This window comes from Phyllobates terribilis, unplaced genomic scaffold (assembly GCF_046119375.1).
Source record: "Phyllobates terribilis strain yellow unplaced genomic scaffold, ASM4611937v1 Scaffold_200__1_contigs__length_3551848, whole genome shotgun sequence".
Lineage (NCBI taxonomy): Eukaryota > Metazoa > Chordata > Amphibia > Anura > Dendrobatidae > Phyllobates > Phyllobates terribilis.
The window spans coordinates 2,401,790-2,427,028 of record NW_027362960.1 but is presented as its reverse complement, the minus strand read 5'-3'; the positions used below and the strand labels follow the sequence as shown (position 1 = coordinate 2,427,028).

General features: G+C 43.8%; 1 protein-coding gene across 1 annotated transcript in view; it reads right to left on the bottom strand.

Moving 5' to 3' along the window:
* Positions 1-10,953: 10,953 nt before the first annotated feature.
* Positions 10,954-25,239, bottom strand: part of LOC141213639 (uncharacterized) — a 31,516-nt gene continuing 17,230 nt past the window's right edge. The window contains exons 6-7 of the mRNA XM_073665251.1: positions 16,882-16,972; positions 10,954-13,191 (exon numbers count right to left, since the gene is read on the bottom strand). Of these exons, the coding sequence (XP_073521352.1) occupies positions 11,582-13,191; positions 16,882-16,972 (1,701 nt within the window). The 3' untranslated portion in view covers positions 10,954-11,581. The remainder of the gene's footprint in view (positions 13,192-16,881; positions 16,973-25,239) is intronic.

Genomic DNA, 25,239 nt, shown 5'->3' with positions numbered 1-25,239 from the left:
GCTACATGCGATCTCCTCTTGCCCCGCTTTAAGTGGACAGGGCGAGAGGCCCGAATATATAAATGGAAAAGTGAACAGCTCTTCGGAGTGTCCAAGTGTGGGATCAGCTGTCTCTGGGTAATCGTCCTGGTGGGAGGAAGGAGTATCAGGGTCAGGAATATGCGGTCCAGATTCACGGCTACTGAGACTTGATCATGTGGAAGACAGGGTGTTTGTGGTGGCAAAGTGACTGGAAGCATTATCCGCTATCCAACCGACAACCTTTTAACACTGCTCTGGGTTCAATAGTGGTGTGCTGCGGTCCCCTAGAAACTGGGACAGGAAGGTCAGGCGAGAAGATGTGGGAGTTTGTTGTGGCACAATTTCGGCTTGCCCACGGCCTTGTCCTCGGCCTCTGCATGCACCATTACCATCACGTCCAGTTCCCCGTCCCTTGCCCATTTTAAATGGAGGACAGTATCTTCCACGCTCACTACAAATGACTAAGTTTGGAGCGAACTTATATGTGATCCGTGTGACGGAGAAAACAGAGTTTTAAATACCTGGCCTGTAGGTAAGTAATTTGAACAGCAAACTGCTGTGAATTGCTTCACTGACACACTGAAAGAAATTTTTAATGGAGGCCAGAAATGGCAGTATTTTCTGACAACGTATATGTGATCCGTGTAAAGAAAACACAGTTTTAAATAGATGGATTTCTAGCCCTGTAATATGGAAAGGACCTGCCTGTATTCTGCAGTGCCAACAAGCAAATGGCGCAGAAAAACTGTGTTCTCTGGATTGCTTTATAAGCAAATAATGAGGATTAAGATCCAAAGAAAAGTATTCCTGATGCCTGAGACCTGGGCCTTTGTATAGAAAAATCTAACAGCAACACAAGGCAGCATTGGAATGGAGCCTCTTGTGCTATATGCACTGCAGTCTGATATATACCCTGCCTGCCTGCCTATATACACTGCCTGCCTGATATCTCTGCAGATGGATTAGTTAGTCCTCAAAAGGACTGTTTGTTAAGATGGATATGTGTAATGTAAGTTTTTTCTCCCTACACTACCGAGCAACCCGGAAATACTCGGTGAGCGCCGAGCAGTAGCGAGCATGCTCGCTCATCACTAATAGTCACCTGTATAAAAGACTCCTGTCCCCAGACTCAATTAATCAGTCAGACTCTAACCTCTACAACATGGGCAAGACCAAAGAGCTTTCTAAGGATGTTAGAAACAAGATCATAAACCTGCACAAAGCTGGAATGGCTACAAAACCATAAGTAAGACGCTGGGGGAGAGGAGACAACTGTTGGTGCAATAGTAAGAAAATGGAAGAAATACAAAATGACTGTCAATCGACATCGATCTGTGGCACCATGCAAAATCTCACCTCGTGGGGTATCCTTGATCATGAGGAAGGTGAAAGATCAGCCTAAAACTACACAGGGAGAACTTTTAAATGAGCTCAAGGCAGCTGGGACCACAGTCCCCAAGAAAACCATTGGTAACACATTACACCTTAAATGTTTAAAATCCTGCAGTGCCTGCAAGGTCCCCCTGCTCAAGAAGGCACATGTGCAGGCCCATCTGAAGTTTGCCAATGAATGCCTGGATGATTCTGTGAGTTATTGGGAGAAGGTGCTGTGGTCAGATGAGACAAAAAAATTGCGCTCTTTGGCATTAACTCAACCCGCCGTGTTAGGAGGAAGAGAAATGCTGCCAATAGCCCAAAGAACACCCTCCCCACTGTCAAGCATGGAGGTGGAAACATTATGTTTTGGGGGTGTTTCTCTGCTAAGGGCACAGGACTACTTCACCGCATCAATGCAAGAATGATTGGAGCCAAGTACCATAAAATTCTGAGTGACAACCTCCTTCCCTCTGCCAGGACATTAAAAATGTGTCGTGGGGGGGGGGTCTTCCAGCAAGACAATGACCCAAAAACATACAGCCAAGGCAACCAAGGAGTGGCTCAAAAATAAGCACAGTAAGGTCATGGAGTGGCCTAGCCGTTCTCCAGACCTTAATCCCATAGAAAACTTATGGAGGGAGTTGAAGCTCCGAGTTGCCAAGCGACAGCCTCAAATTCTGAATGATTTAGAGATGATCTGCAAAGAGGAGTGGACCAAAAATCCTCCTGACATGACTGCAACCTTCATCATCAATTACAAAAAAACATCTGACTGCTGTGCTTGCCAACAAGGGTTTTGTCACCAAGTATTAAGTGTTGTTTGCCAGAGGGATCAAATACTTATTTCTCACTGCAAAATCCAAATATATGTATCTAATTTATACAATGTGATTTTCTTGATTTTTTTTTGGATATTCTATCTCTCAATGATAAAATTAACCTACCCTTAAAATTATAGACTGTTCACGTCTTTTGTCAGTGGGCAAACTTACAAAAACAGCTAGGGATCAAATACTTATTTCCTTCACTGTATGTATCTCTGTGCATTGTGGTTATCTGTGTATCTTTGTGTGTATAGATCCGTTGATACTAACAGTATACTATATATTAGATAAAGTAAGGGGTCGCTTCACTGTCAAGTATTTGAGACACTGTATACAATATGTGTAAAGGTAAATATTGCTTAAGGGGGGTTTCCTGGGGGCAGACAAATCACCACTGCATTTGGCCCAGATGTGGAGTGGCCCGGCTGACACCGGGGAATATATCAGCTAGATAAGCATCCTCAGACACACATTCAGCTGAAATATATTGCAGCGCAGGGGATCCGCCAGCTCCCTGCACTGCAATACACGTCGCTGGCCTATTTGCCGTCAACAGATGACCTCGGCATGCCCATGACTTGGGGCAGTGACGTCATGCGTGATGGTGGGGACACCGAAGTCGGCTGGCGGCTCCTGCACCGGCTGCTAGAATAGTTTTTTTTTCATGTGTTGCAGAAGAATAAGACAAAATATCAAAGCAAGGGGCATAGGATGGAGCACATTATCCAAGAAACAGAAACAGGATGGAGCACATTATCCAAGAAACAGAAACAGGATGGTGCACAATACATCAGGCACATTATCCAAGGGATGGAACCAGGGTGGAGTACATTATCCAAGGAATGGGACCGGGATGGGGCACATTATTTCAGGAAGGGGACCAGGAAGGGGCACATTATCCAAGGGACGGAACCAGGATGGGGCACATTATCCAAAGAACGAGACAAGGATGGGGTACAGTATACCAGGAAAGGGACCAGGATGGGGCACATTATACCAGGAAGGGGACCAGGATGGGGCACATTATACCAGGAAGGGGACCAGGATGGGGCACATTATACCAGGAAGGGGACCAGGATGGTGCACATTATACCAGGCAGGGGACCAGGATGGGGCACATTATCCAAGAGACAGAACCAGCATGGGGTACATTATCCAAGGAACAGGACCAGGATGGGTACATTATCCAAGGAACAGGAACAGGATGGAGTACATTATACAAGGAGGGGGACCAGCATGGGGCGCATTATCCAAGGAACAGGACCAGGATGGAGCACATTATACCAGGAAGGGGAGCAGCATGGGGCCACATTATACCAGGAAGGGTACGCTAGATGTGATAGCGTGGAATGTCCGGTCCGGTTGATGGGGAAGCCACTAAGAGATGTGCGTTTTTTACGTATTTATAACAGTTCCATCCAGCTATACTATGTATTTCTGAAACGCATATGGTAAAAGATAGGGTCCACTTAATGCATAAGCGAGAAATTGCCTATGAATGTCTTTTCAGTGTCATGTTCCTCGTAAATACCTGAAGATTTAAAAACAGATCAAAGTCTTTGGGTTTGTTTGTGGCACAAAAAGAAAGTCCTTTTGATGATACTAATTTATCATCATTTTATGAAGGGTAGTCTGACAGATTAAAAATATTTGTGAGTATTAGTAGATTTTTTCTTTTCCCTGGTTTGGGAGAGAAGTATTGGTTAATTGCCCTTTCTTAGGAGACACAGCCCGAGGTAAAAAAGGTACCAGACCTTTAGTACCAGTTGTGGTATTGTCCACTATGATAATATTGCTTGTTTTTTTAGTAGAGGAAACAATGTCTGATGTAGTGTCATATATTGAGAGGTCCAGTAGTGGAGTAGAAATGGGATCTGAGAATTCGATTAGAGCAGGGGTCTCAAACTCGGCTAACTATATGGGCCACACATAGAAAAAATGTGAATTTGAAGGGCCGCATTCTTTGCAGGATGATATGACATTTTTAATGATACCATATTGTTTTTTCTATACACCTTTTGATTATTTTTTGACCATTGTTGTTTTTTTTTAATTTTATTCTTTTAAATGGCATTCATTTTATGGGCTATGGTACAGTTTTATAGTTTTTACAAGTTTACAGTTTTTACAATTTGTATTTACTTTTTGTGCCCCCTAATTGGCCACATACAGTGATTTTTTTTTCTCACAATTAGCACCATATAGTAACTCTAACCAATTTCTTATAGTAATGTCCCCAGTCCTGGTCCTCATCTTGTAGTAATGTGCCCATCCTCGTCCCTAACTTGTAGTAATGGCCCATCCTGGTCCTCATCTTGTAGTAATGTGCCCATCCCGGTCCTCATCTTGTAGTAATGTGCCCATCCCGGTCCTCATCTTGTAGTAATGTGCCCATCCCGGTCCTCATCTTGTAGTAATGTGCCCATCCCAGTCCTCATCTTGTAGTAATGTGCCCATCCCGGTCCTCATCTTGTAGTAATGTGCCCATCCCGGTCCTCATCTTGTAGTAATGTGCCCATCCCGGTCCTCATCTTGTAGTAATGTGCCCATCCCGGTCCTCATCTTGTAGTAATGTGCCCATCCTGGTCCTCATCTTGTAGTAATGTGCCCATCCTGGTCCTCATCTTGTAGTAATGTGCCCATCCTGGTCCTCATCTTGTAGTAATGTGCCCATCCTGGTCCTCATCTTGTAGTAATGTGCCCATCCTGGTCCTCATCTTGTAGTAATGTGCCCATCCTGGTCCTCATCTTGTAGTAATGTGCCCATCCTGGTCCTCATCTTGTAGTAATGTGCCCATCCTGGTCCTCATCTTGTAGTAATGTGCCCATCCTGGTCCTCATCTTGTAGTAATGTGCCCATCTTGGTCCTCATCTTGTAGTAATATGCCCATCCTGGTGCTCGTCTTGTAGTAAGCGCCCATGCTGGTCCCTAACTTGTAGAACATTCAACTGAAAAGAATCACTGACTTAAGCGGCCCTCAGGACCAGGCCGCAATCATTACGGGGGCTCCGATGCCTGGGGGCCGCATTAAGCAGCCTCAGGGGCTGCATGCGGCCCTCGGGCCGCGTGTTTGAGACCCCTGGATTAGAGCAAGAGATTCAATTTCATTAGGTGGAATTAGACTTTTATTTAATTTATTGCCTCTAGTTGTCACCATTTTATTTTTACTTAGACAAGCTCTTTCCCTTTCTTCATTGATTTCTTCATTGATTCTATTTATTTGTAGTCTAATGTTGTCTAGATTTTTTTGCATTAAGAACCGAAATGAAGGTAGAAGTTTTCCATTCAGAAGATGGAAGTATTGTATTTGAATTTTGAATAGGAGGAGAGTTTGTCAAATTTGTGCTCTTGCTCACAGTACTTTTTGTAGATTCAACTGTTGCAATTGATAAAGGTTCAATTCTATTTGGTAGGACAATTATTTTGTTATTTGTTATCTTCGGTTCGATCTTATTATTTTCAATATTTTTTTTACTTGTATCAATGCCTTGTCCTTTAGTTGTATAGGTAGAGAATTTTTAGATTTTTGTTCGATCACTCAGGGAACACTTTGTGTTTCTTTCTTTTTTATAATATGATAATCATCCCTGTCTCGTTGCAGTTTTTTCAATTTATTCATTATTGGCTCATGTTCCAATTGTAATATGGATGTGATAGTGTTAGAATTTATTTTTTTATATTCTGGATAAGATTCAAACCTTAATAGGTCCTTGTGACAAAACAGCTTTTTATCTTAATCAGCCAGAAGTGTACATTTGTTAAGCCAAGAGAAATTCAGTATTGTGTTTGTGAATGTATGTGTATGTGTATTTCTGTGGTTGGTCAAGAAGGACATACGATTATTTGTATAAAGCTGAATGTTGACGTCTCTTGGTTTTTAAACAATGTTTGTTACTATGCTAATTGCATATTGTACTAAAGCCATCTAGATGTTGATTTACAAGAACCCCCTGCTATATCAACTATATAAAATGATTAAATGCTCAAACTATGAGAGATGAGCCCTGTGGAATAATACCCTCCCTAATCCTTGACCTGTGGGTGCGTACATGAAAGGACAACTTTAACTATTTAAGGGACATACAGTTAGGTACATATATAGTTGGATAGAGGCAACATTTTTCTAATTTTGGTTCTAGACATTACCACAATGAATTTTAAACAAAACAATTCAGATGCAGTTGAAGTTCAGACTTTCAGCTTTCATTTGAGGGTATCCACATTAAAATTGGATGAAGGGTTTAGGAGTTTCAGCTCCTTAACATGTGCCACCCTGTTTTTAAAGGGACCAAAAGTAATTGGACAGATTAAATAATTGTAAATAAAATGTTAATTTCTAGTACTTGGTTAAAAACCCTTTGTTGGCAATGACTGCCTGAAGTCTTGAACTCATGGACATCACCAGACGCTGTGTTTCCTCCTTTTTGATGCTCTGCCAAGCCTTCACTGCGGTGGTTTTCAGTTGCTGTTTGTTTGTGGGCCTTTCTGTCTGAAGTTTAGTCTTTAACAAGTGAAAGGCATGCTCAATTGGGTTGAGATCAGGTGACTGACTTGGCCATTAAAGAATATTCCACTTCTTTGCTTTAATAAACTCCTGGGTTGCTTTGGCTCTATGTTTTGGGTCATTGTCCATCTGTAGTATGAAACGACGACCAGTTTGGCTGCATTTGGCTGGATCTGATCACACAGTATGGCTCTGAATACATCAGAATTCATTCGGCTGCTTCTGTCCTGTGTCACATCATCAATAAACACTAGTGACCCAGTGCCATTGGCAGCCATGCATGCCCAAGCCATCACACTGCCTCCGCCGTGTTTTACAGATGATATGGTATGCTTTGGATCATGAACTGTACCACGCTTTCGCCATACTTTTCTCTTTCCATCATTCTGGTAGAGGTTGATCTTGGTTTCATCTGTCCAAAGAATGTGCTCCCAGAACTGTGCTGGCTTTTTTAGATGTTTTTTAGCAAAGTCCAGTCTAGCCTTTTTATTCTTGATGCTTATGAGTGGCTTGCACCGTGCAGTGAACCATCGGTATTTACTTTCATGCAGTCTTCTCTTTATGGTAGATTTGGATATTGATACACCTACCTCCTGGAGAGTGTTGTTCACTTGGTTGGCTGTTGTGAAGGGGTTTCTCTTCACCATGGAGATTAGTCTGCGATCATCCACCACTGTTGTCTTCCGTGGGGCATCCAGGTCTTTTTGCATTGATGAGATCACCAGTGCTTTCTTTCTTTTCTCATGATGTACCAAACTGTAGATTTTGCCACTCCTAATATTTTAGCAATTTCTCGAATGGGTTTTTTCTGTTTTGCAGCTTAAGGATGGCTTGTTTCACCTGCATGGAGAGCTCCTTTGACCGCATGTTTACTTCACAGCAAAACCTTCCAAATGCAAGCACCACACCTCATATCAACTACAGGCCTTTTATCTGCTTAATTGAGAATGACATAACGAAGGGATTGCCCACACCTGTCCATGAAATAGCCTTGGAGTCAATTGTCCAATTACTTTTGGTCCCTTTAAAAACAGGGCTGCACCTGTTAAGGAGCTAAAACTCCTGAACCCTTCATCCAATTTTAATGTGGATACCCTCAAATGAAAGCTGAAAGTCTGAACTTCAACTGCATCTGAATTGTTTTGTTTAAAATTCATTGTGGTAATGTCTAGAACCAAAATTAGAAAAATGTTGTCTCTGTCCAAATATATATGGACCTAACTGTATACCTCTGTAGCAGTGAGAAATGAAAGAGAGAATCAAAAATCAGTCAGAGTCTTCAGGGTATCAGCTTGGTAACATGGCTCAATCCAGAGAGACACACATTTGGATTCTACATGATTCCGCCTAAGGATGTACGGCCCTGACTGGAAGGATATGGATCTGTTCCAATGACCATCAGAGAACCCATAGATACATTTGGGGAGACCAGGTTGGGACGATGAAGTCACCTGGCCCCATGGATATGTTTGGGGTTGCCAGGTGGGACCCTCTGGTCGCCTGGAACCCATAGAAACTCTCGGTGAGGCTAGTGGGACCCTTGCGTCTTTTGGCCTTGTACCTCGATGTACTGTCAGCTTCCAAAGCTGCTACCTCCTCTCTGTTGGCGCCCGCCAAAAGCAGGGGCCACTGGTTGAGGTAGTTGGCCCTGGAAGTCGTAAAATTGCAGTTCTATCCCTGACGGGTCAGCGGAACGACGAGACTGTGTAATGTTATACTATCTTGGGTATTTGCTGGGACTGTTCTGTTTAATGTCCGTTTTTGGTTCAACAAAATATTGCCACACTGCTTTACCCTCACACTGTGTTGTCTGAGTAGTAGTAGTCCAAAGGAAGATCCCAGGTCTTCACAGTCCTTAGCTAAAGATAGAACTTTTTCAGTTGTAGTTTCGCACAATTGTGTTCTCTTTTTATGTAAACATGTTAACATAATGTGCAGACAATTATTTAAATTAGAGTCCCATTCAAGTGTAAACGTAAACGTATTGTCATTAGGAAATGTTTGTAGAACTGTCCATGTCCATAATGGATCCTCCTGTTTGTCTAATAGTTTGTAACATGAGCCGATCCCTTGATGATAGTTGATTGTAAAAGTATTCCATTATGTAGATATATAAATAATTCCCTCTGCAGCCGAGATCTTCTTTGACAATTGCCAGACCGGGAGACGATTCCAATGTACTGCTGCTGTATCCAAGATAAAACACTAGGGAGAAAGTAGCGCAAATAGGGTCTTACCCAACAAACATTTAAGAGTATTTGTATCAGATTGTGCTAACCTGATCCGTATTGTTTTCTTTGGTGTTTTAAGTTTGATATTCAGCTGCTGCGGATCCATGGGTTTGTCAAAACCGATGAATATCAGGATCTGGAGAAATTTATGGATAATTCCCATGCTGCTGGTTTATTGAAGATGTCAATTCAGAAAAGTTTATTAAATATAATAATTGAATATGGAACGTGCAGATCTCTCAGATGTTTTTTATATCAATTAATGTCTCTTTGTTTCTGAACTTCTATAGAATAATCTGGAAAGATCTAGATCTTGGACCCATTAACTGTTACATCTGGGTGATCCCTTGCCTGTCGCAGGATAATATCTCTGTCCCGGTAGTGTAAAACTTTAGCCAGCACAGGTCTTTGTGGAAGCCCAGGAGGAAGATGAGCACCCTATGAGCTCGTTCTACAGCTTATAGGAGGGTTAAGGTTTCAAGCCTGATTATTAATTTCAGACAGTTTTCAAAGAATTCAGTAGGAAAGGAGCCTTCTATTTTTTCAGGCACACCAATAAGTGGTATATCATTGAGCCTTGACCTATCTTCAAGATCATCTGTTTCTGCCAGCTGTGCTGATATTTGCTGTTCTGCAAGCCTGTTCTCCTTGCTTGTATAGGCTATCTGGTCCTCAATTGCACTGACTCTGCCTTCCACTACCCCTGCTCTATTTTCTCTATTTTAGTTTGTGTCGTATTCCTGCTATCTCATCTTTAAGACCCCCAAAATGTACATTGAAAGCAGATGGGGAGAATTTACAATGTACCAATGCAATGAAAACGTCTTTTAAAGTAGGTTCCTCAGGTACCAGTATGTCCCATTGGTGCAGATTAGGCCGTGGGGCAGTGAGTATTGTGCCACATGCAATTTTATGGTCTTTTCATCCCCTTCAATGCGGCTGCTTCTCCCATCTCCTGCACACCCAACTCCTCCACTTGGAACCCATGCACAGGTGTGGGTAACTGCTATAAGAAGGCCACTGTCACCTGCTGAGACCTGTGTTTCTTTCAGGCAAATTGCTACAGCCTGGCCACCACTTCCCTCCTCCTCGTCTCACCTGCTCAACCTGTCTCCAGCGTGACAACCGTGGTGTCATCTTTGAGCTGAGAGCCTGCTTGTCCCACAGTCTTTATGGGGCTTTTCCTGGTCATTTTTTTCCCCTGCAACAAAGTACCTCCACACTGGTAGATGTATGACGATTTTCAGGATGGTCGTCAGGTCCTATGTGGGATAAATAGCTAGATGCTCGGCAGGAGCTCCTACATCTGCTTGTTCATATATGTCGTCAGGGTTGTTGCACGAAAGTACTGCTGCTTTCTGTGTGAGTGGGATAGTCATGCAAGAGAATATTGCTACAAACAAAAGGGACTGGCCTCTCTGACATTCACTTCATAAAGGGAGTAAACTGTCCTGCATCCAGAAGTTGAGGACCCACCTAGGCAATGGTGGTAACAAAATCTTATCAAGTAGGGCCTAATGAAGAACTTTGTAAAGGCTATGGATAAAAATGTAAAAGCATTCCTGCATCTGATTGATAACTTTCCAAGGTTAAGTGAAGCAAATATAAAAGACGGAGTCTTTATTGGACTTCAGATTCATAACCTTTTTCAAGATGAGGAGTTTCTTCAGTTGCTGCAGGGCAAGGAAAAGGCAGTATGGTGTACATTTGCATTTGTGGTAACTAACTTTTTGGGAAACTCAAGGGCAGATACCAACTCTTCATAGTTAATGTATTATTTCTCCTCAAAACATATAAAGATCTTGGCTGTAACATGTCCTTAATGATTAATTTCTTACAATCTAGACTTTTCTTTCACCAAACTGTGGAGTAGTGAGAGACGAGGATGGTGAGAGATGTAACCAAGATATTGCAGCTAAGGAGAAAAGATATCAGGGAAAATGAAATCCATCAATGCTTGAAGATTACTGTTGCATAATTTTAATTGATGATCCGATACAGAAGTACAAGAAACAAACAAAAAACAGTTGTCACTGAATGAGGACTAATTTTGTAGTGCAATTTCTGTAACTGTTTAAAATTCGCAATAGGGTTTAGACAGGTTTTAGTTATTTGAATTGTTTCTACGTTTTCTCTAAATAAATATCAGAAAAGTGGCATAACAAAATATTCTGCATCTGTATATTTATAAAAATAATGTTTCAAAGTACTGAAACTTTTATCAATAATTATATGTAGCAGTAAAAGGAAAACTCATTGTCCAATTTGAATTCAGGAGGTCAAGCTCATTGAGAAATGGCTCAGTTCATAACGGAACCTGACAACTTTTAAAAATATGTAAAACAGTGTTACATAATCAGAAAGGTCCTTGAGCTAGGTTCTTCAGCTGCTCAGTCAGGACGTGCAGCCTTCTGTACAGGTTCCAGTATCTTCCTCTCCTCCTCTTCAACAATCATATAAGTGTGGGGCTGGGGGAGAGAGCAGTTCTATCACTGATCAGGAAGGACACTATATCATTGTTTTCAGTCACAAGAAGCTACCTCCAGTTTATAGTATGCACTCATTTATTAGCAAGATTTTTTCTTGCTAAAAGTGTGTTTTTTCAAGTAAAACATTTTCCACATTAAGGATATAAAAAAGGCTTCTCCCCTTTGTGACTTCTCTGATGTTTATCAAGATGCGCTTTCCGGTTAAAACATTTCCCACATTCTGAACAGGAAAAAGGCTTTTCCCCTGTGTGAGTTCTCTGGTGACTAAGAAGATTTGACTTGCGGTTAAAACATTTCCCACATTCTGAACATGAAAAAGGCTTCTCCCCTGTGTGAATTCTCTGATGTTTGATAAGACTTGATTTCTCTGTAAAATATTTCCCACATTCTGAACATGAAAAAGGCTTCTCTCCTGTGTGAGCTCTCTGGTGCTTAACAAGATTTGATTTCCCTGTAAAACATTTCCCACATTCTGAACAGGAAAAAGGCTTTTCCCCTGTGTGAGTTATCTGATGTCTAACAAAAGATGATTTGTTGTGAAAACATTTCCCACATTCTGAACATGAAAAATGCATCTTTCCTGTGTGAGTTCTCTGATGTCTCTCAAGATGCGCTTTCCGGTTAAAACATTTTCCACATTCTGAACATGAAAAAGGCTTCTCCCCTGTGTGACTTCTCTGATGTTTGATAAGACTTGATTTCTCTGTAAAATATTTCCCACATTCTAAACATGAAAAAGGCTTCTCTCCTGTGTGGGTTCTCTGGTGGTTAACAAGATGTGATTTCACTGTAAAACATTTCTCACATTCTGAACATGAAAAAGGCTTTTCCCCTGTGTGAGTTTTCTGATGTCTAGCAAGAGCTGATTTGTTGTTAAAACATTTCCCACATTCTGAACATGAAAAAGGCTTCTCTCCTGTGTGAGTTCTCTGATGTGTAACAAGATATGATTTCTGGTTAAAACATTTCCCACATTCTGAACATGAAAAAGGCATCTTTCCTGTGTGAGTTCTCTGATGCCTATCAAGATGCGTTTTCCGGAAAAAACATTGCCCACATTCTGAACAGGAAAAAGGCTTCTCCCCTGTGTGAGTTCTCTGATGCCTATCAAGATGCGCTTTCCGGTTAAAACATTTCTCACATTCTGAACATGAAAAAGGCTTCTCCCCAGTGTGAATTTTCTGATGTCTTCTCTGACTTGATTTATCTGTAAAATATTTCCCACATTCTGAACATGAAAAAGGCTTCTCTCCTGTGTGAGTTCTCTGGTGGTTAACAAGATTTGATTTACCTGTAAAACATTTCTCACATTCTGAACATGAAAAAGTCTTCTCCCCTATGTGAGTTCTTTTGTGACTAAGAAGACTTGCTTTCTTATTAAAACATTTCATACACTTGAAACAAGGAAATCTATTCTTTGCTGTGTGAATCTTTTGATGTTTAAGAAAAAAATTTTTGAGGGGAAAACTATTTCCATATACTGGTCGTGAAAATGGCTTCTTAGCTTTAGGAGCAGTTAATTTTTTAATGCTTATTTTGAGACTTTGATTTTCCTTAGTAGTTGGTAATGAATCAGAAGATAGGACCTGTTTGAAAGGATCAGATGACAGATCTTTGCTGTGAAGGGATGATGGTAAATTTGGAGTAATAGCATTCCCTTCAATTGTATCCTGTGAGATCTCCAGCTCATCTGATTTGAAAATTGAAGATGTCAGCTGTCCCTCTGATCTCCTGGTACAGTCATCTGCTAAGTAAAAAAATATTATATTTGAATAAAATATTCTTGAAATTTATATTTTTCAACATTTCTACTTAAACTGTTGGTACAAATGGCAAGTTATGTAAAAATATTGAATTATTCACCAAGACAATTCACAGTCTAATAGAAAACCTCATAGTATGAACCAGTAGAGCTTGGTGTTCAACTGTTTGTTCATTCTGCCTCCCAAATATGAAATATGCGAAAATAATACCAATAAAAATTTCAACTCCTCTCACAAAAAACAAGCCTCCACTCAGGTCCATCATCTGTCAATGGAAAAACAGAGGTTTCCACAACATTAGTGGCTCAAAAACTCTTGAAAAGCAACATGGCTTCCATAAAACAATACAGCAAAATCCGCTCTTCTAAAGTCAAATATGATCCCTACTTAACTCAAATGGAAAGCACCACACCCTACTAAAGCTCAGGCATAATGCCGGAAGCTGCCTGATACAGCCTTGTTCTCCGCTGGTAAAGTCTTCTGTCTTCAGCTCCAGTGTTGCGTCCTTTCTTCTTAGTTTCTTGTGATCCCGGCCCGTTTACGGACTACTGTCTTCTGATTTTGTATTTTCTCTGCCCTCCTGGTTCTGATCCGGCAACCTGACTATTCTTCTTGTCATCTCACACCTCAGAACAGCAGGCAACACTGTAGTCCAAGCCTAGGGGTCTTTGTGTAAGTACAGATCCATGTAGAGGGTTTAAAGGGTGATGGGAAAAACTTTGACTATAGACAAGAGCACATCTAATGAAAAGATCAAAAAAAAAAAAAAAAAAAAGTAACTTGTGGTGAAACCTCTCTGGGATAATTAGAGTATGCATCTTGGTAGCTCCTGGCAATTTAAGCGATAGTAAGGGCCAATATTTTCTGTCATATGAGTATCAAGAAGAAATATACAGTAGAGACCAAAAGTTTGGACACACCTTCTCGTTTAAAGATTTTTCTGTATTTTCATGACTATGAAAATTGTACATTCACACTGAAGGCATCAAAACTATGAATTAACACATGTGGAATTATATACTTAACGAAAAAAGCATGAAACAACTGAAAATATGACTTATATTCTAGGTTCTTCAAAGTAGCCACCTTTTGCTTTGATGACTGCTTTGCTCACTCTTGGCATTCTCTTGATGAGCTTCAAGAGGTAGTCACCGGAAATGGTCTTCCAACAATCTTGAAGGAGTTCCCAGAGATGCTTAGCACTTATTGGCCCTTTAGCCTTCACTCTGCGGTCCAGCTCACCCCAAACCATCTCGATTGGGTTCAGGTCTGGTGACTGTGGAGGCCAGGTCATCTGGCGTAGCACCCCATCACTCTCCTTCCTGGTCAAATAGCCCTTACAGCCTGGAGGTGTGTTTGGGGTCATTGTCCTATTTAAAATTAAATGATGGTCCAACTAAACGCAAACCGGATGGAACTGCATGCCGCTGCAAGATGCTGTGGTAGCCATGCTGGTTCAGTATTCCTTCAATTTTGAATAAATCTCCAACAGTGTCACCAGCAAAGCATCCCCACACCATCACACCTCCTCCTCCATGCTTCACGGTGGGAACCAGGCATGTAGAGTTCATTCGTTCAACTTTTCTGCGTCGCACAAAGACACGGTGGTTGGAACCAAAGATCTCAAATTTGGACTCATCAGACCAAAGCACAGATTTCCACTGGTCTAATGTCCATTCCTTGTGTTCTTTAGCCCAAACAAGTCTCTTTTGCTTGATGCCAGTCCTTAGCAGTGGTTTCCTAACAGCTATTTTACCATGAAGGTCTGCTGCACAAAGTCTTCTCTTAACAGTTGTTGAAGAGATGTGTCTGCTGCTAGAATTCTGTGTGGCATTGACCTGGTCTCTAATCTGAGCTGCTGTTAACCTGCGATTTCTGAGGCTGGTGACTCAGATAAACTTATCCTCAGAAGCAGAGGTGATTCTTGGTCTTCCTTTCCTGGGGCAGTCCTCATGGGAGGCAGTTTCTTTGTAGCGCTTGATGGTTTTTGCAACTGCACTTGGGGACACTTTCAAAGTTTGTCCAATTTTTCAGACTGACTGACCTTCATTTCTTAAAGTAATGATGGCCACTCGTTTTTCTTTACCTAGTTGCTTTTTTCTTGCCATAATACAAATTCTAACAGTCTATTCAGTAGGACTATCAGCTGTGTATCCGCTTGACTTCTGCACAACACAACTGATGGTCCCAACCCCATTTATAAGGCAAGAAATCCCACTTATTAAACCTGACAGGGCACACCTGTGAAGTGAAAACCATTTCCGGTGACTATCTCTTGAAGCTCATCAAGAGAATGCCAAGAGTGTGCAAAGCAGTCATCAAAGCAAAAGGTGGCTACTTTGAAGAACCTAGAATATAAGACATATTTTCAGTTGTTTAACACTTTTTTGTTAAGTATATAATTCCACATGTGTTAATTCATAGTTTTGATGCCTTCAGTGTGAATGTACAATTTTCATAGTCATGAAAATACAGAAAAATCTTTAAATGAGAAGGTGTGTCCAAACTTTTGGTCTGTACTGTACATTTAATGAGAACTTTTTATAATAGTGCAGAGCTGAGGTGTCTTAAATGTAAAACTCGGGCATTTGGAAGAGACAATGGAGACCTTTTTTGAAAGACTACCATTGAGTTACAGACTCACATAAGTGAGGCAGGCCAATCCCACCACAATCAAACTAACATACAGAATGAACCTGTATAAAAAAATACAAAATAAAAAAACATGTTACATCCCCAACAAGAATGTATGTTGGGGGGGGGGGGGGCTCCAACACTAAACCAGAGTTGCACTTATCTATGGTGGACCATTGGAGCTACTATGAGTCCTGCCCAGAAGAGTAGAGAAAGTATTAATGCCCCCATTTCAGGATAAATTGCATCTAAATTCTTTAGGATCGATAATATAATTTATGACGTGGAGTGAATCCATGAAACCAGGGCTCGAGTCATGCCAACATATCTCCTGCAGGCATGAATACATTTTTTTACAGCCATCAGACACTCACAGCTTAGAGATATATCATGGCACAGGGGTAATGTTTTTTGTATAGTTTATCTATTTGAAGTTATTTGGATTAAAAAGAAATTGAAAAGTCAGGGTAAAGGGAAACTCTTTTGTTAGTGTATCGAAATTCACACTTGGCCCTCACTGCACGTTTAATGTTGCCGATAATAAAAGCGAGGTTTGGTCATAAAGACTGGACCTGGTCTTGTAGGGACCATATGAGCACATTCAGCAGCACAGAAGGGAGAGAAGGTAGATTCATCCTATAAGATATCAGGGATCTAGGAAGCCAACAGCATCATTACCCTCCGCTTTCTCTTACAGGCCCATCAGAATATTTTTCTTCAAGTGATTTTCTAACTTGTCAGCACATTCTACGTACACTGTCATTTGGCATGGTAGTTTACAGATCTGGGCAGGTAAGAGTCAGGATCTTCTAATTTCAGTTGGTAGTTGGATCTTCCAGGTTGTAAGTTCTATAGAAAATGAGTTTCAATGTCCAAAGTCATTTGAACAGTTTTTGGTGGAGGACAATGTTTTGGTCTAGATGCAAAATGGTGATCACACGATTGTGATACAGCTGAACTACATGACCGGTAAACCAGCCACAGACGGTGACTGAGAAGAATCTGTGACTTCTGTGCATTTAGTGGTTACTACTCACCAGGGTAGTCATATGTAGGAATCTCCTCTTTTTGCCACTCATCCCCCCTCACATATGTCTCTGTAGTATTAATATGGGTCAGATCTTCACCCTGAAAGAAATATTGTACAAGTCACAGACAGATGGAGAAGTCACATCTACAGTATGATCGGTAGTGATGAGAGAGTACCATAATCGCTATACTCGTAATGAGTACTTTGTAATAATCGCGTATTCGTTCCGAATAGCGAGTACAATGTAAGTCAATGGGAAATGCGAGTAATTTTCTGCTTGACCCTACACAAAGGGGTCTGGGGGCCTGAGGAAAAGGCTGACATGGATGGAAAGTGATGAAACAGAATGGGAAGAGCCTGGAGAATGTGCCTGCATGCATTTCTGACTCACATATGGTTTCTGGGATTAAGTTTGTCGCAGTATTACGCCACTTTTACAGATACACAAGAACAACTACCAAACCTAACCTAAATTGCATTTAACATGCCAAAAAGGTTAAGAAACAGTTTTTCCTGCACAATCACTTGTATATAAGGCTAAATAAACCAGAGAAGCCCCAAAAAATATCCCTTTTAGCCTTTGTTCACACATACTGCTGTGGCTTTTTTCAGCTTTTTACAACTGGGAGGGCCCTGACTTATACATTTTGTAGGTCCCTCTGTCATACATCATTTTTAGTTCGCTATTCCCCAGCACTTTACAAGCACAGCTAGAACGTACTTGTAGGTATGTTGATCTTTGACCTGAGAGGGCTCAGGAGGCTCTATAACATGCGATTTGGAGGGACAGCTGTTACTTAGACATTTGGGCGGTCCCTCCATCATTGACACTCAGATAGTGGAATACATATTCAATAGCAGTTTACAATGAGCCCATTGTAGCGTTGGGCTTGACCCTCCTCCTTCTACTCCTCCACCACCATGTGATACTGCAGCCCTAAATTCAAATGCTCAGAGGCTCTGCAGTAGGCAGGAAAGCTGAGTTTTATGAGAGCCCTCGTGTGGTCCTGTATCATACATTTTGAAGTGCCCTCCTCTGGAGATTTTTGGAGGTCCCTCATTGTGTACATTTGAGAGTGCCCTCAGTTATTCATATTGTAGGGCCCTCACTCTATTATTTAACTCATTTAACAGACAGACTCATTCGACCATGGAAACCTTCAAAAGGAACCTGAATACCCACCTCTTCCGACAAGCCTACAACCTGCAGTAACCACCGCTCCACCATACCGCTGCATGACCAGCTCTACCCTCACCTACTGTATCCTCACCATCCCTTGTAGATTGTGAGCCCTCGCGGGCAGGGTCCTCGCTCCTCCTGTACCAGTCGCTGTCACATTGTGTTCAAGATTATTGTAATTGCTCTTGTATTATACCCCTTTTTCACATGTAAAGCGCCATGAAATAAATGGCGCTATAATAAATAATAATAATAATAATTTTAAGGGCAGAGACTACAGGGAAAAAAGCCAAGAGACATGGAGTACTAGAAGGTAGCAGTGAATGTGGCCTGCGATCCTCAGGTATGGCTGAACTCAGTGAACTGGAACAATAAAGCTGCACTAGTCATCCAGTTGACTAGCACAAATATATCACTTGTGCAAGTCAATGGACAAAAGATATATGGTGCCCCCCACAAAGATGGGTTGGAGAAGCTTCTCCAAATGGCTCAGAGATTTTGATTGTCAATATTCCCAAGATTATATAGGAAGAGAAGACTTCTTGATACTGTACTACTTGGTCCGGTGCAGAATGTGAATAGTATTTCCAAAAATTACTCCTGGGGGCTGTGTCATAGGTGCAGGGAGATTCCTTGACAAGGGCCTCCCTTGTCAAACATTATCTATGATGGAGTACTGTAGTAGTTGTGGCCCTCGATTCACGTTTTCAGAGGGCCATCAGTCGGTCATCAACAGTCAGTGTAAATTTCTATTGAATATATATCCCCTATCTCAGTCACAACGTGGCACAAGCCAGGCATGTTTTTTGCCACATAGAGTGACAGAGGATACATATTCAATAGAAATGTACTGTCAATCTCAGTCTCAATGTGGCACAACCTGTGACAAGGGCCTCCAATGACAAATATTAGTTTGGTAGGACCACTGTACATTCCAGATTTATCCACTGCACAATGTGCATAGCGTTTGTAAAAATTAGCCCTATGGGCTGAGTCATGGTTGACGCAGGAAGCCACCATCCCAAGGGCCTCCAATCACAAATAGTAGTTAGGCTGGAGTAGGAATACTGTCCTGGTTTGTCCACTGCACAATGTGCATAGGGTTTGAAAAAAATAGCCCTATAGGCTGAGTCATGGTTGATAAAGGAAGGAATCTGTTTTTTATGGGAAGGGGGTGACGTTAACAGCAGTAGCATGAATCTGCATTTTTGGTGAATTTAGGTTGGCTTGCTCTCAACTGGAGAGATTAAAAACTGTGGAGATATCCAGTCCTTGTTGAATTTAATCAGAGTAAGTCTGTCTGCATTTTCCGTGGAGAGGCGTGCACGCCTATCAGTGATGATTGCCCCAGCGGAACTGAAAACAAGCTCAGACACCATACTAGCAGCCGGGCAGGCCAGCACCTCCAAGGCATATAAGGAGAGGTCGGGCCAAGTGCTCAGCTTAGACACCCAATAATTAAAGGGAACTGAAGTGTCAGAAAGGACGCACGTATGGTCACTTAAGTAACCCTTGACCATGTTCTGCAACTTATCCCTCCTTGGCATTGTTAAAGGCACAGATAGCCCTTGCTGTAGTGCCGGTTTACTGATAATTGCCAATTTGTGCACATTTTCCCCCCACCTCCGTTGGAGCTGGTGTTCGTGTTTCTCCCCATTATCCCTTGGTGTTGAAAAGAGCCGGTACCTCTGCCACCAGCATTGTCTGTGGGTTATGTTTTCAGCAACTGATCTACAACGGCCCTCTTAAACAATTCCATTGTAAAACTCTTTGGTGACTCCAAAAGGAGAGAAGGAAATTTCTCCTTGTACCGTGGATCGAGAAAGGTGGCCAAGCAGTATAGATTGTTGGATAAAATGTGTATCACGCGAGAGTCTTGCCACAGACACTTACACATGAACTGTGCCATGTGGGCCAAGCTGCAAAAGGCAAATGTTCTGTGTCCCCAACAGTAGAAAAAGTACCCATCCTCTCCTCACGCTGACTCGCCGCCGCATCCTCCTCCACCTCCTTGTCCTCCTCTCCAGCCCATCCAGCCTGGACATACATGAAGCTTGGGTTGGGTGTCCCCTCTGTAGCATTATGGGTCCCCTCGGTAGCACAGAAAAACAAGTCCTCTCCCTCTTCATCTTCCTCCTCATCACCCATTGTTGCCTCAGAATATTGGGTGGGCTGGGTAGTAACACCCATTGGGAAATCTGGCTCCATACCAACATGAGGGGCACTCAAAGCTTCCTCTTTGAGATTATGCAGTAATTGTTTTAAGAGACACAGCGGGGTGGTTATGCTGATAATAGCATGATCACCGCTCACGAGGTGTGTGCAGTACTCAAAGTTGAAGAGGAAGTGAGACTGGCGATCGATGGGCTTAGACCCAAAAAGTCACCAGGTTTGGATGACTTAACATCCGAGTTCTTTAGGGCCTTTAGGGACTTTTTAGTCCCCCTCTTGACTCCGGTGTTTAATGAATGTCTCTCCTCGGGCACTCTGCCGAGATCATTAAGGAGGTCAGCTTTGATCATTTTGTCGAAGAGTAAGGATCCGTCAAGCATTGAGAATTGGCGTCCCATAGCACTTCTCAATGAGGACAGGAAGATTTTGGCTAAGATACTTTTCAACAGGCTGATGAAGTTTGCACCCTGGCTTCTTTCAAAGGCTCAGCACTGTTGCGTTCCTGGCCGTAGCACTTTTAGTGCTGTTCCTGTTGTTCGAAAGGCCATGGAGCAAGGCAGGGCAGGCCTTTGGAAGGGGTTCTAGCTGACCATGGATCAGGCAAAAGCCTTTGATAGGGTTAACCATGAGTACCTCTGGTCCACTCTTGAGGTATGGTCTGCCTGGAGGGTTTGTGGACTGGCTTAAGACCTTGTATGCAGGGGCTGAGACTTTCCCTCTGGTAAATGGGTGGATTGGATAACCTTTCAGGGTAGGATCTGGTGTCCGTCAGGGCTGTCCTCTTAGCCCTTTGCTTTACGCCTTTGCAGTTGATCCCTTTCTCAGAAGGATTGATTGTGGATCGTTGGCAGGGGCGCGGAGGGGCAGGGTGGCGCCGTAGGCTATCCTACGCGGAAGAACGTCACCATCTTTGTTTCTTCGCAAGAGGAGGCAATGGTGGTGATGTCAAAAGTGGAGTGCTACTCAGAGGCATCCAGGTCCAAAGTCAACCAGAATAAGTGTGAAAGTCTCTGGCTGGGAGGTGGAGATCCCGGGTTTGATCTTCCGGACACCCTCCCCAAACCCCAAGAACACGTCAAAGTCCTTGGCACCGAATTCAGCCAGGGTGATTACCCCATGAAAAACTGGGAAGGCAGATTCAAAGGAGTCGCCCAAAGAGTGGACCAATGGAAGGGTTGGTATTTGACCCTGAAGGAAAGGGATGGCCTGTGCAAAGCTTTCCTGCTCCCCTTACTAATCTACCTGGGTAGCGTCAGTGACTTGCCAGAGCCTCTTTGGACATGGGTCTACAGTCTGTTCTTCCAGATGTTATGGGGGAATAGACTGAACCTAGTCAAGCGGGAGGTCACTTACTGCACGAGGAGGCTAGGGTGGTTGGATATGGTGAGTCCAGTGGTGTTCCTAGTGAACACCTTCTTGAAAGTTAACGTGGCAAACCTCTTGAAGGAGAGGGCTCCTCTGTGGGTATTATCCTGCAAGGGATGGTTTCAGCCTCTCTTACAGGAATGGGAGACAGGGGGAAGATTGAAGGATCTTCGTACACAGCATGGGTATCTCCCGGCTTATGTTACCCCGGTCCTGAAAATGATTCACCGGTGGGGTCTGGGAATGTAGGAGGTGAGGTCCCTCCCGAGGAAACTCCTCAATAGGAGGGTCTTGCTTTCTCATTTTCAGAGTCCATTGGTCCTCAAGGACTGCCCAAGTCGGGATCTGGAGGTTGGGTTGAGTTTGTTAAATTCTAGCAGGATCCCCAAGAAGTACTGGGACTTGACTTGGTGCCGCCCCCGTGAGGCTTGTGCTAACATGCTGGAAAGCATGAAGCACTTCCTCCTTCATTGTCCCTTTAATACAGAGGCGTACAACAGGATGGAAGTTTCCATTGGCTGGCCAGGGCTGGCTACTCTGTTCTATGCCGGGTGGGCCTATGGAGCATTTGGAGACCTTGGGAGAAGGGACCGAACCATTTTATTCATAGTAAGTGTAGTGGTCAGGTATTTCACGTGGAACGCACAAGTTTTAGTTTCAATGCAGAGTAAAATCCTCAGTGTAGATGAAGTTTGGAGGAACATCCTATGTGACCTGGTGAAGGTACGCTCTCTGGAGTATGAAAGACTGGGTGCCCGGAGGGTGGCCAGTCTCTAGATGGGCTTTCCCTTCAGGTGCCTTAGTCCGGTAGTACTCCTACACCCTGGTGGTGGGCTGATGTCTTCCCACCCTAGATTTTTGTTTTGTATTTATGTCTCCTGAATAGAAGGTTTTCAAGCATCAAACTTGAGCCTTGGATGGTGAGTATGTAGGTTGACTTTGCCCTGGCCTCTGCTCAACTTGGTATGGCAGATGCTACAGACTACAATGTTTTTCTCTGAAGGACTTTCAGAAAAAAAATTCCACACAGCAGCTGAACGCCCCCTGGCCCTGACTTGGCGCACAGCGAGGGTGCTCTTGGGAACAGTTGACCCAGTTCTCACTCTGGGCAAACCACGACCCCTTGGTGCCTGTGTTGGTGCTACATATCCATCTTCCTCTGTGTTGCTGTTGTGGCTATGCATGCCAACGGTCCAGGTCGGACCAGTGGACTCATCATCGACTACCTCGTCTTCCATCTCATCCTCCTTCCCAGTTGACATTGTAGGCTGAATTGATAGCAACTGTGTCTCATCATCATCAGACTCCACCTCTGGAGACAAAAAAAATGATGTTCGCGCACCACCTCCCCTTGTCCCGCTTCAATGCTGCACGGTGATAGTCCAGAGCCAACCAAAGGATACGTACCAAACAGATCCTCAGAGTGGCCAAGCTTAGGGTCATATATCTCCTGTGACTGATAATGACTGGAGGAAGGAGAACCAGCTTCAGGATTGGATGGGCCAGCCTTCTGTGTATCCACAGTAGACTGTGTGGTCGTGGAAGATTTGTTGCTGCTTGACAAATGCGTAGAGGCCTTGTCTGCTATCCAAGAAAGAATCTGCTCTCGCTCTTGTGGCTTCCACACACGTTTACGTTCCAGGCCAGGAAATTTTTCCAGGAACATAGTGGATGCATCAAGCTTCTTCTGACCTGACACACACTGAGTGCCTTCTCGCGCACCACTGAAAATACCACGTCCACGTCGACAGATTTTCAGATGTTGATGGCACAAGCCAAGATAGCTGTCACAGCCAAAATAGTGGTTAAAATGGCCTGGTGCATGCTTTGTAGCAGGCAGTAGGAAATGTTTGGACCACTGCTTTGTGTAGGGCGCAAAACGCTTTTTTAAGTGGACTAATATGGACAGAAGGTAGGCTCTGACCCCTAAAACAGCAGGGAAAATAGACCGGTGCTAAAAAAAAAAAGGCAGCACAAAATGCTACTTCTGTGTGTGCTGGAAGAATATTGCTTTGCCTCTGACAAGAGCTGTTTTAATATGGACACTGGAAGAACACTACCTAATACACTCCCTACCTAATACACAATCTCGCCCTCCTTGTACTCTGACTTTTGTGAGGCAGTGACCGGGATCGTATACGAGGGACGTTATATCTCCCCCAGAATGTGCACAGAGACCTATTAAAACCATTGGAGTGCATTGCAGTCACGAACACACCTGCAGCTGCAATGCAGGAATGAAGGTGAGCATGGACCTAGTCAGGCTATCTGGCTAAGGCAGATTAGTTAAAACCTGGTAGGGCCTTCATTTTTGGGAGGAGGTCACAGGAGGCAGTGGGGCGACCTCCTCCCTCCAACCCGGGTTTTCCAGTGGCTCTTGCCACAAGTCCTTTAAAACCCCTGCACTAAGGATTAGGGTTGTTCTATGTTGGAACCTGCTAGGAGCACAGCAGGAAACCTCAGCAGGACTGACTGCCATGGACCCCTCTGCACCTGTCAAGCTCTGAGCGGCCGGCACGGCCGTCGACCTCGGCGACCATTGTGTATGGACTTTCTGTTAACCCGGCTGCGAACCGGAGGACTTTCTGTTAACCCGTGAGTTGCTGAAATAAAAACGGTTTATGTTGGACTTGCTTGGGTCACTGCCTCAGTTACTGCACGGTGTGAACACCGCTGCCTTACAGCTTGGTGAAGAATGCGGGCACAGTGACTGAGGCATACCCTACCGGCCTGCCACCTTTCAGCCTCACCCCGTGGACAAAATGAACGAGCTGTTAAAGCAGCTGGTGCTTGCCCAGCAGCAGCTGCTGCTTGCCCAGCAACAGCAGCTGCAGACTCAGCGGCAACAACAGGAGCGGGAACAGCATCATAATCAACAGCAGCAGCTGCTGTACCAGCAGCAGCAGAAAACAAACGAACTGTTGCTGCAACAGATTGCTGCCCTGCGGGAGACACCGACGGCACCAGCCCCAGAACGTCGCGAAGCCCGGGACAAGGTTAGCTCAGCATTGAGGAAGATGGGACCGGAGGACGACGTGGAAGCCTTCCTGACCATTTATGAGCGCACGGCAGAGCGGGAAATCCTACCAGCCGGCCAGTGGGCAGAAATGGTGGCTCCGTTTTTGGTCGGCGATGCCCAAAAGGCCAGCTTCGACCTCAGCCGAGAGGACGCCCAGGACTACCAGAGACTCAAAAGGTGAGATCCTTGCCCGGCTGGGGGTCAATACATACGTGAGGGCTCAGCGTGTGTTTTCGTGGGCCTATGTGGAGACCGACCCGCACGGTCCCAGACTTATGACCTCCTGCAGCTGGTAAAGAGGTGGCTCCAGCCTGAGACTTTGACTCCAGCCCAGATGGTGGAGAGGGTGGTGATTGACCAGCTGGTGAGGACTCTGCCAGCCGCTATCCAACGCTGGGTGGGGCAAGGGGACCCCGGCACACTCGACCAGGTGGTCAGCTTGATCGAGCGCTACTCGACCACTCAGGACTTTATCCGGGAATCTGCCCCCTTGCGGCTGTCACGCCGATCCCTGCCAACCCAAGAGTCGGGAAAGGGGCCGCATCCCTCTGCTGGGGATAGTCAGCACCGTACCCGTGCTGAATGGGAACCCCGGAGTGAGAGTGGGAGGAGACCGGTTCCCTCCCAAA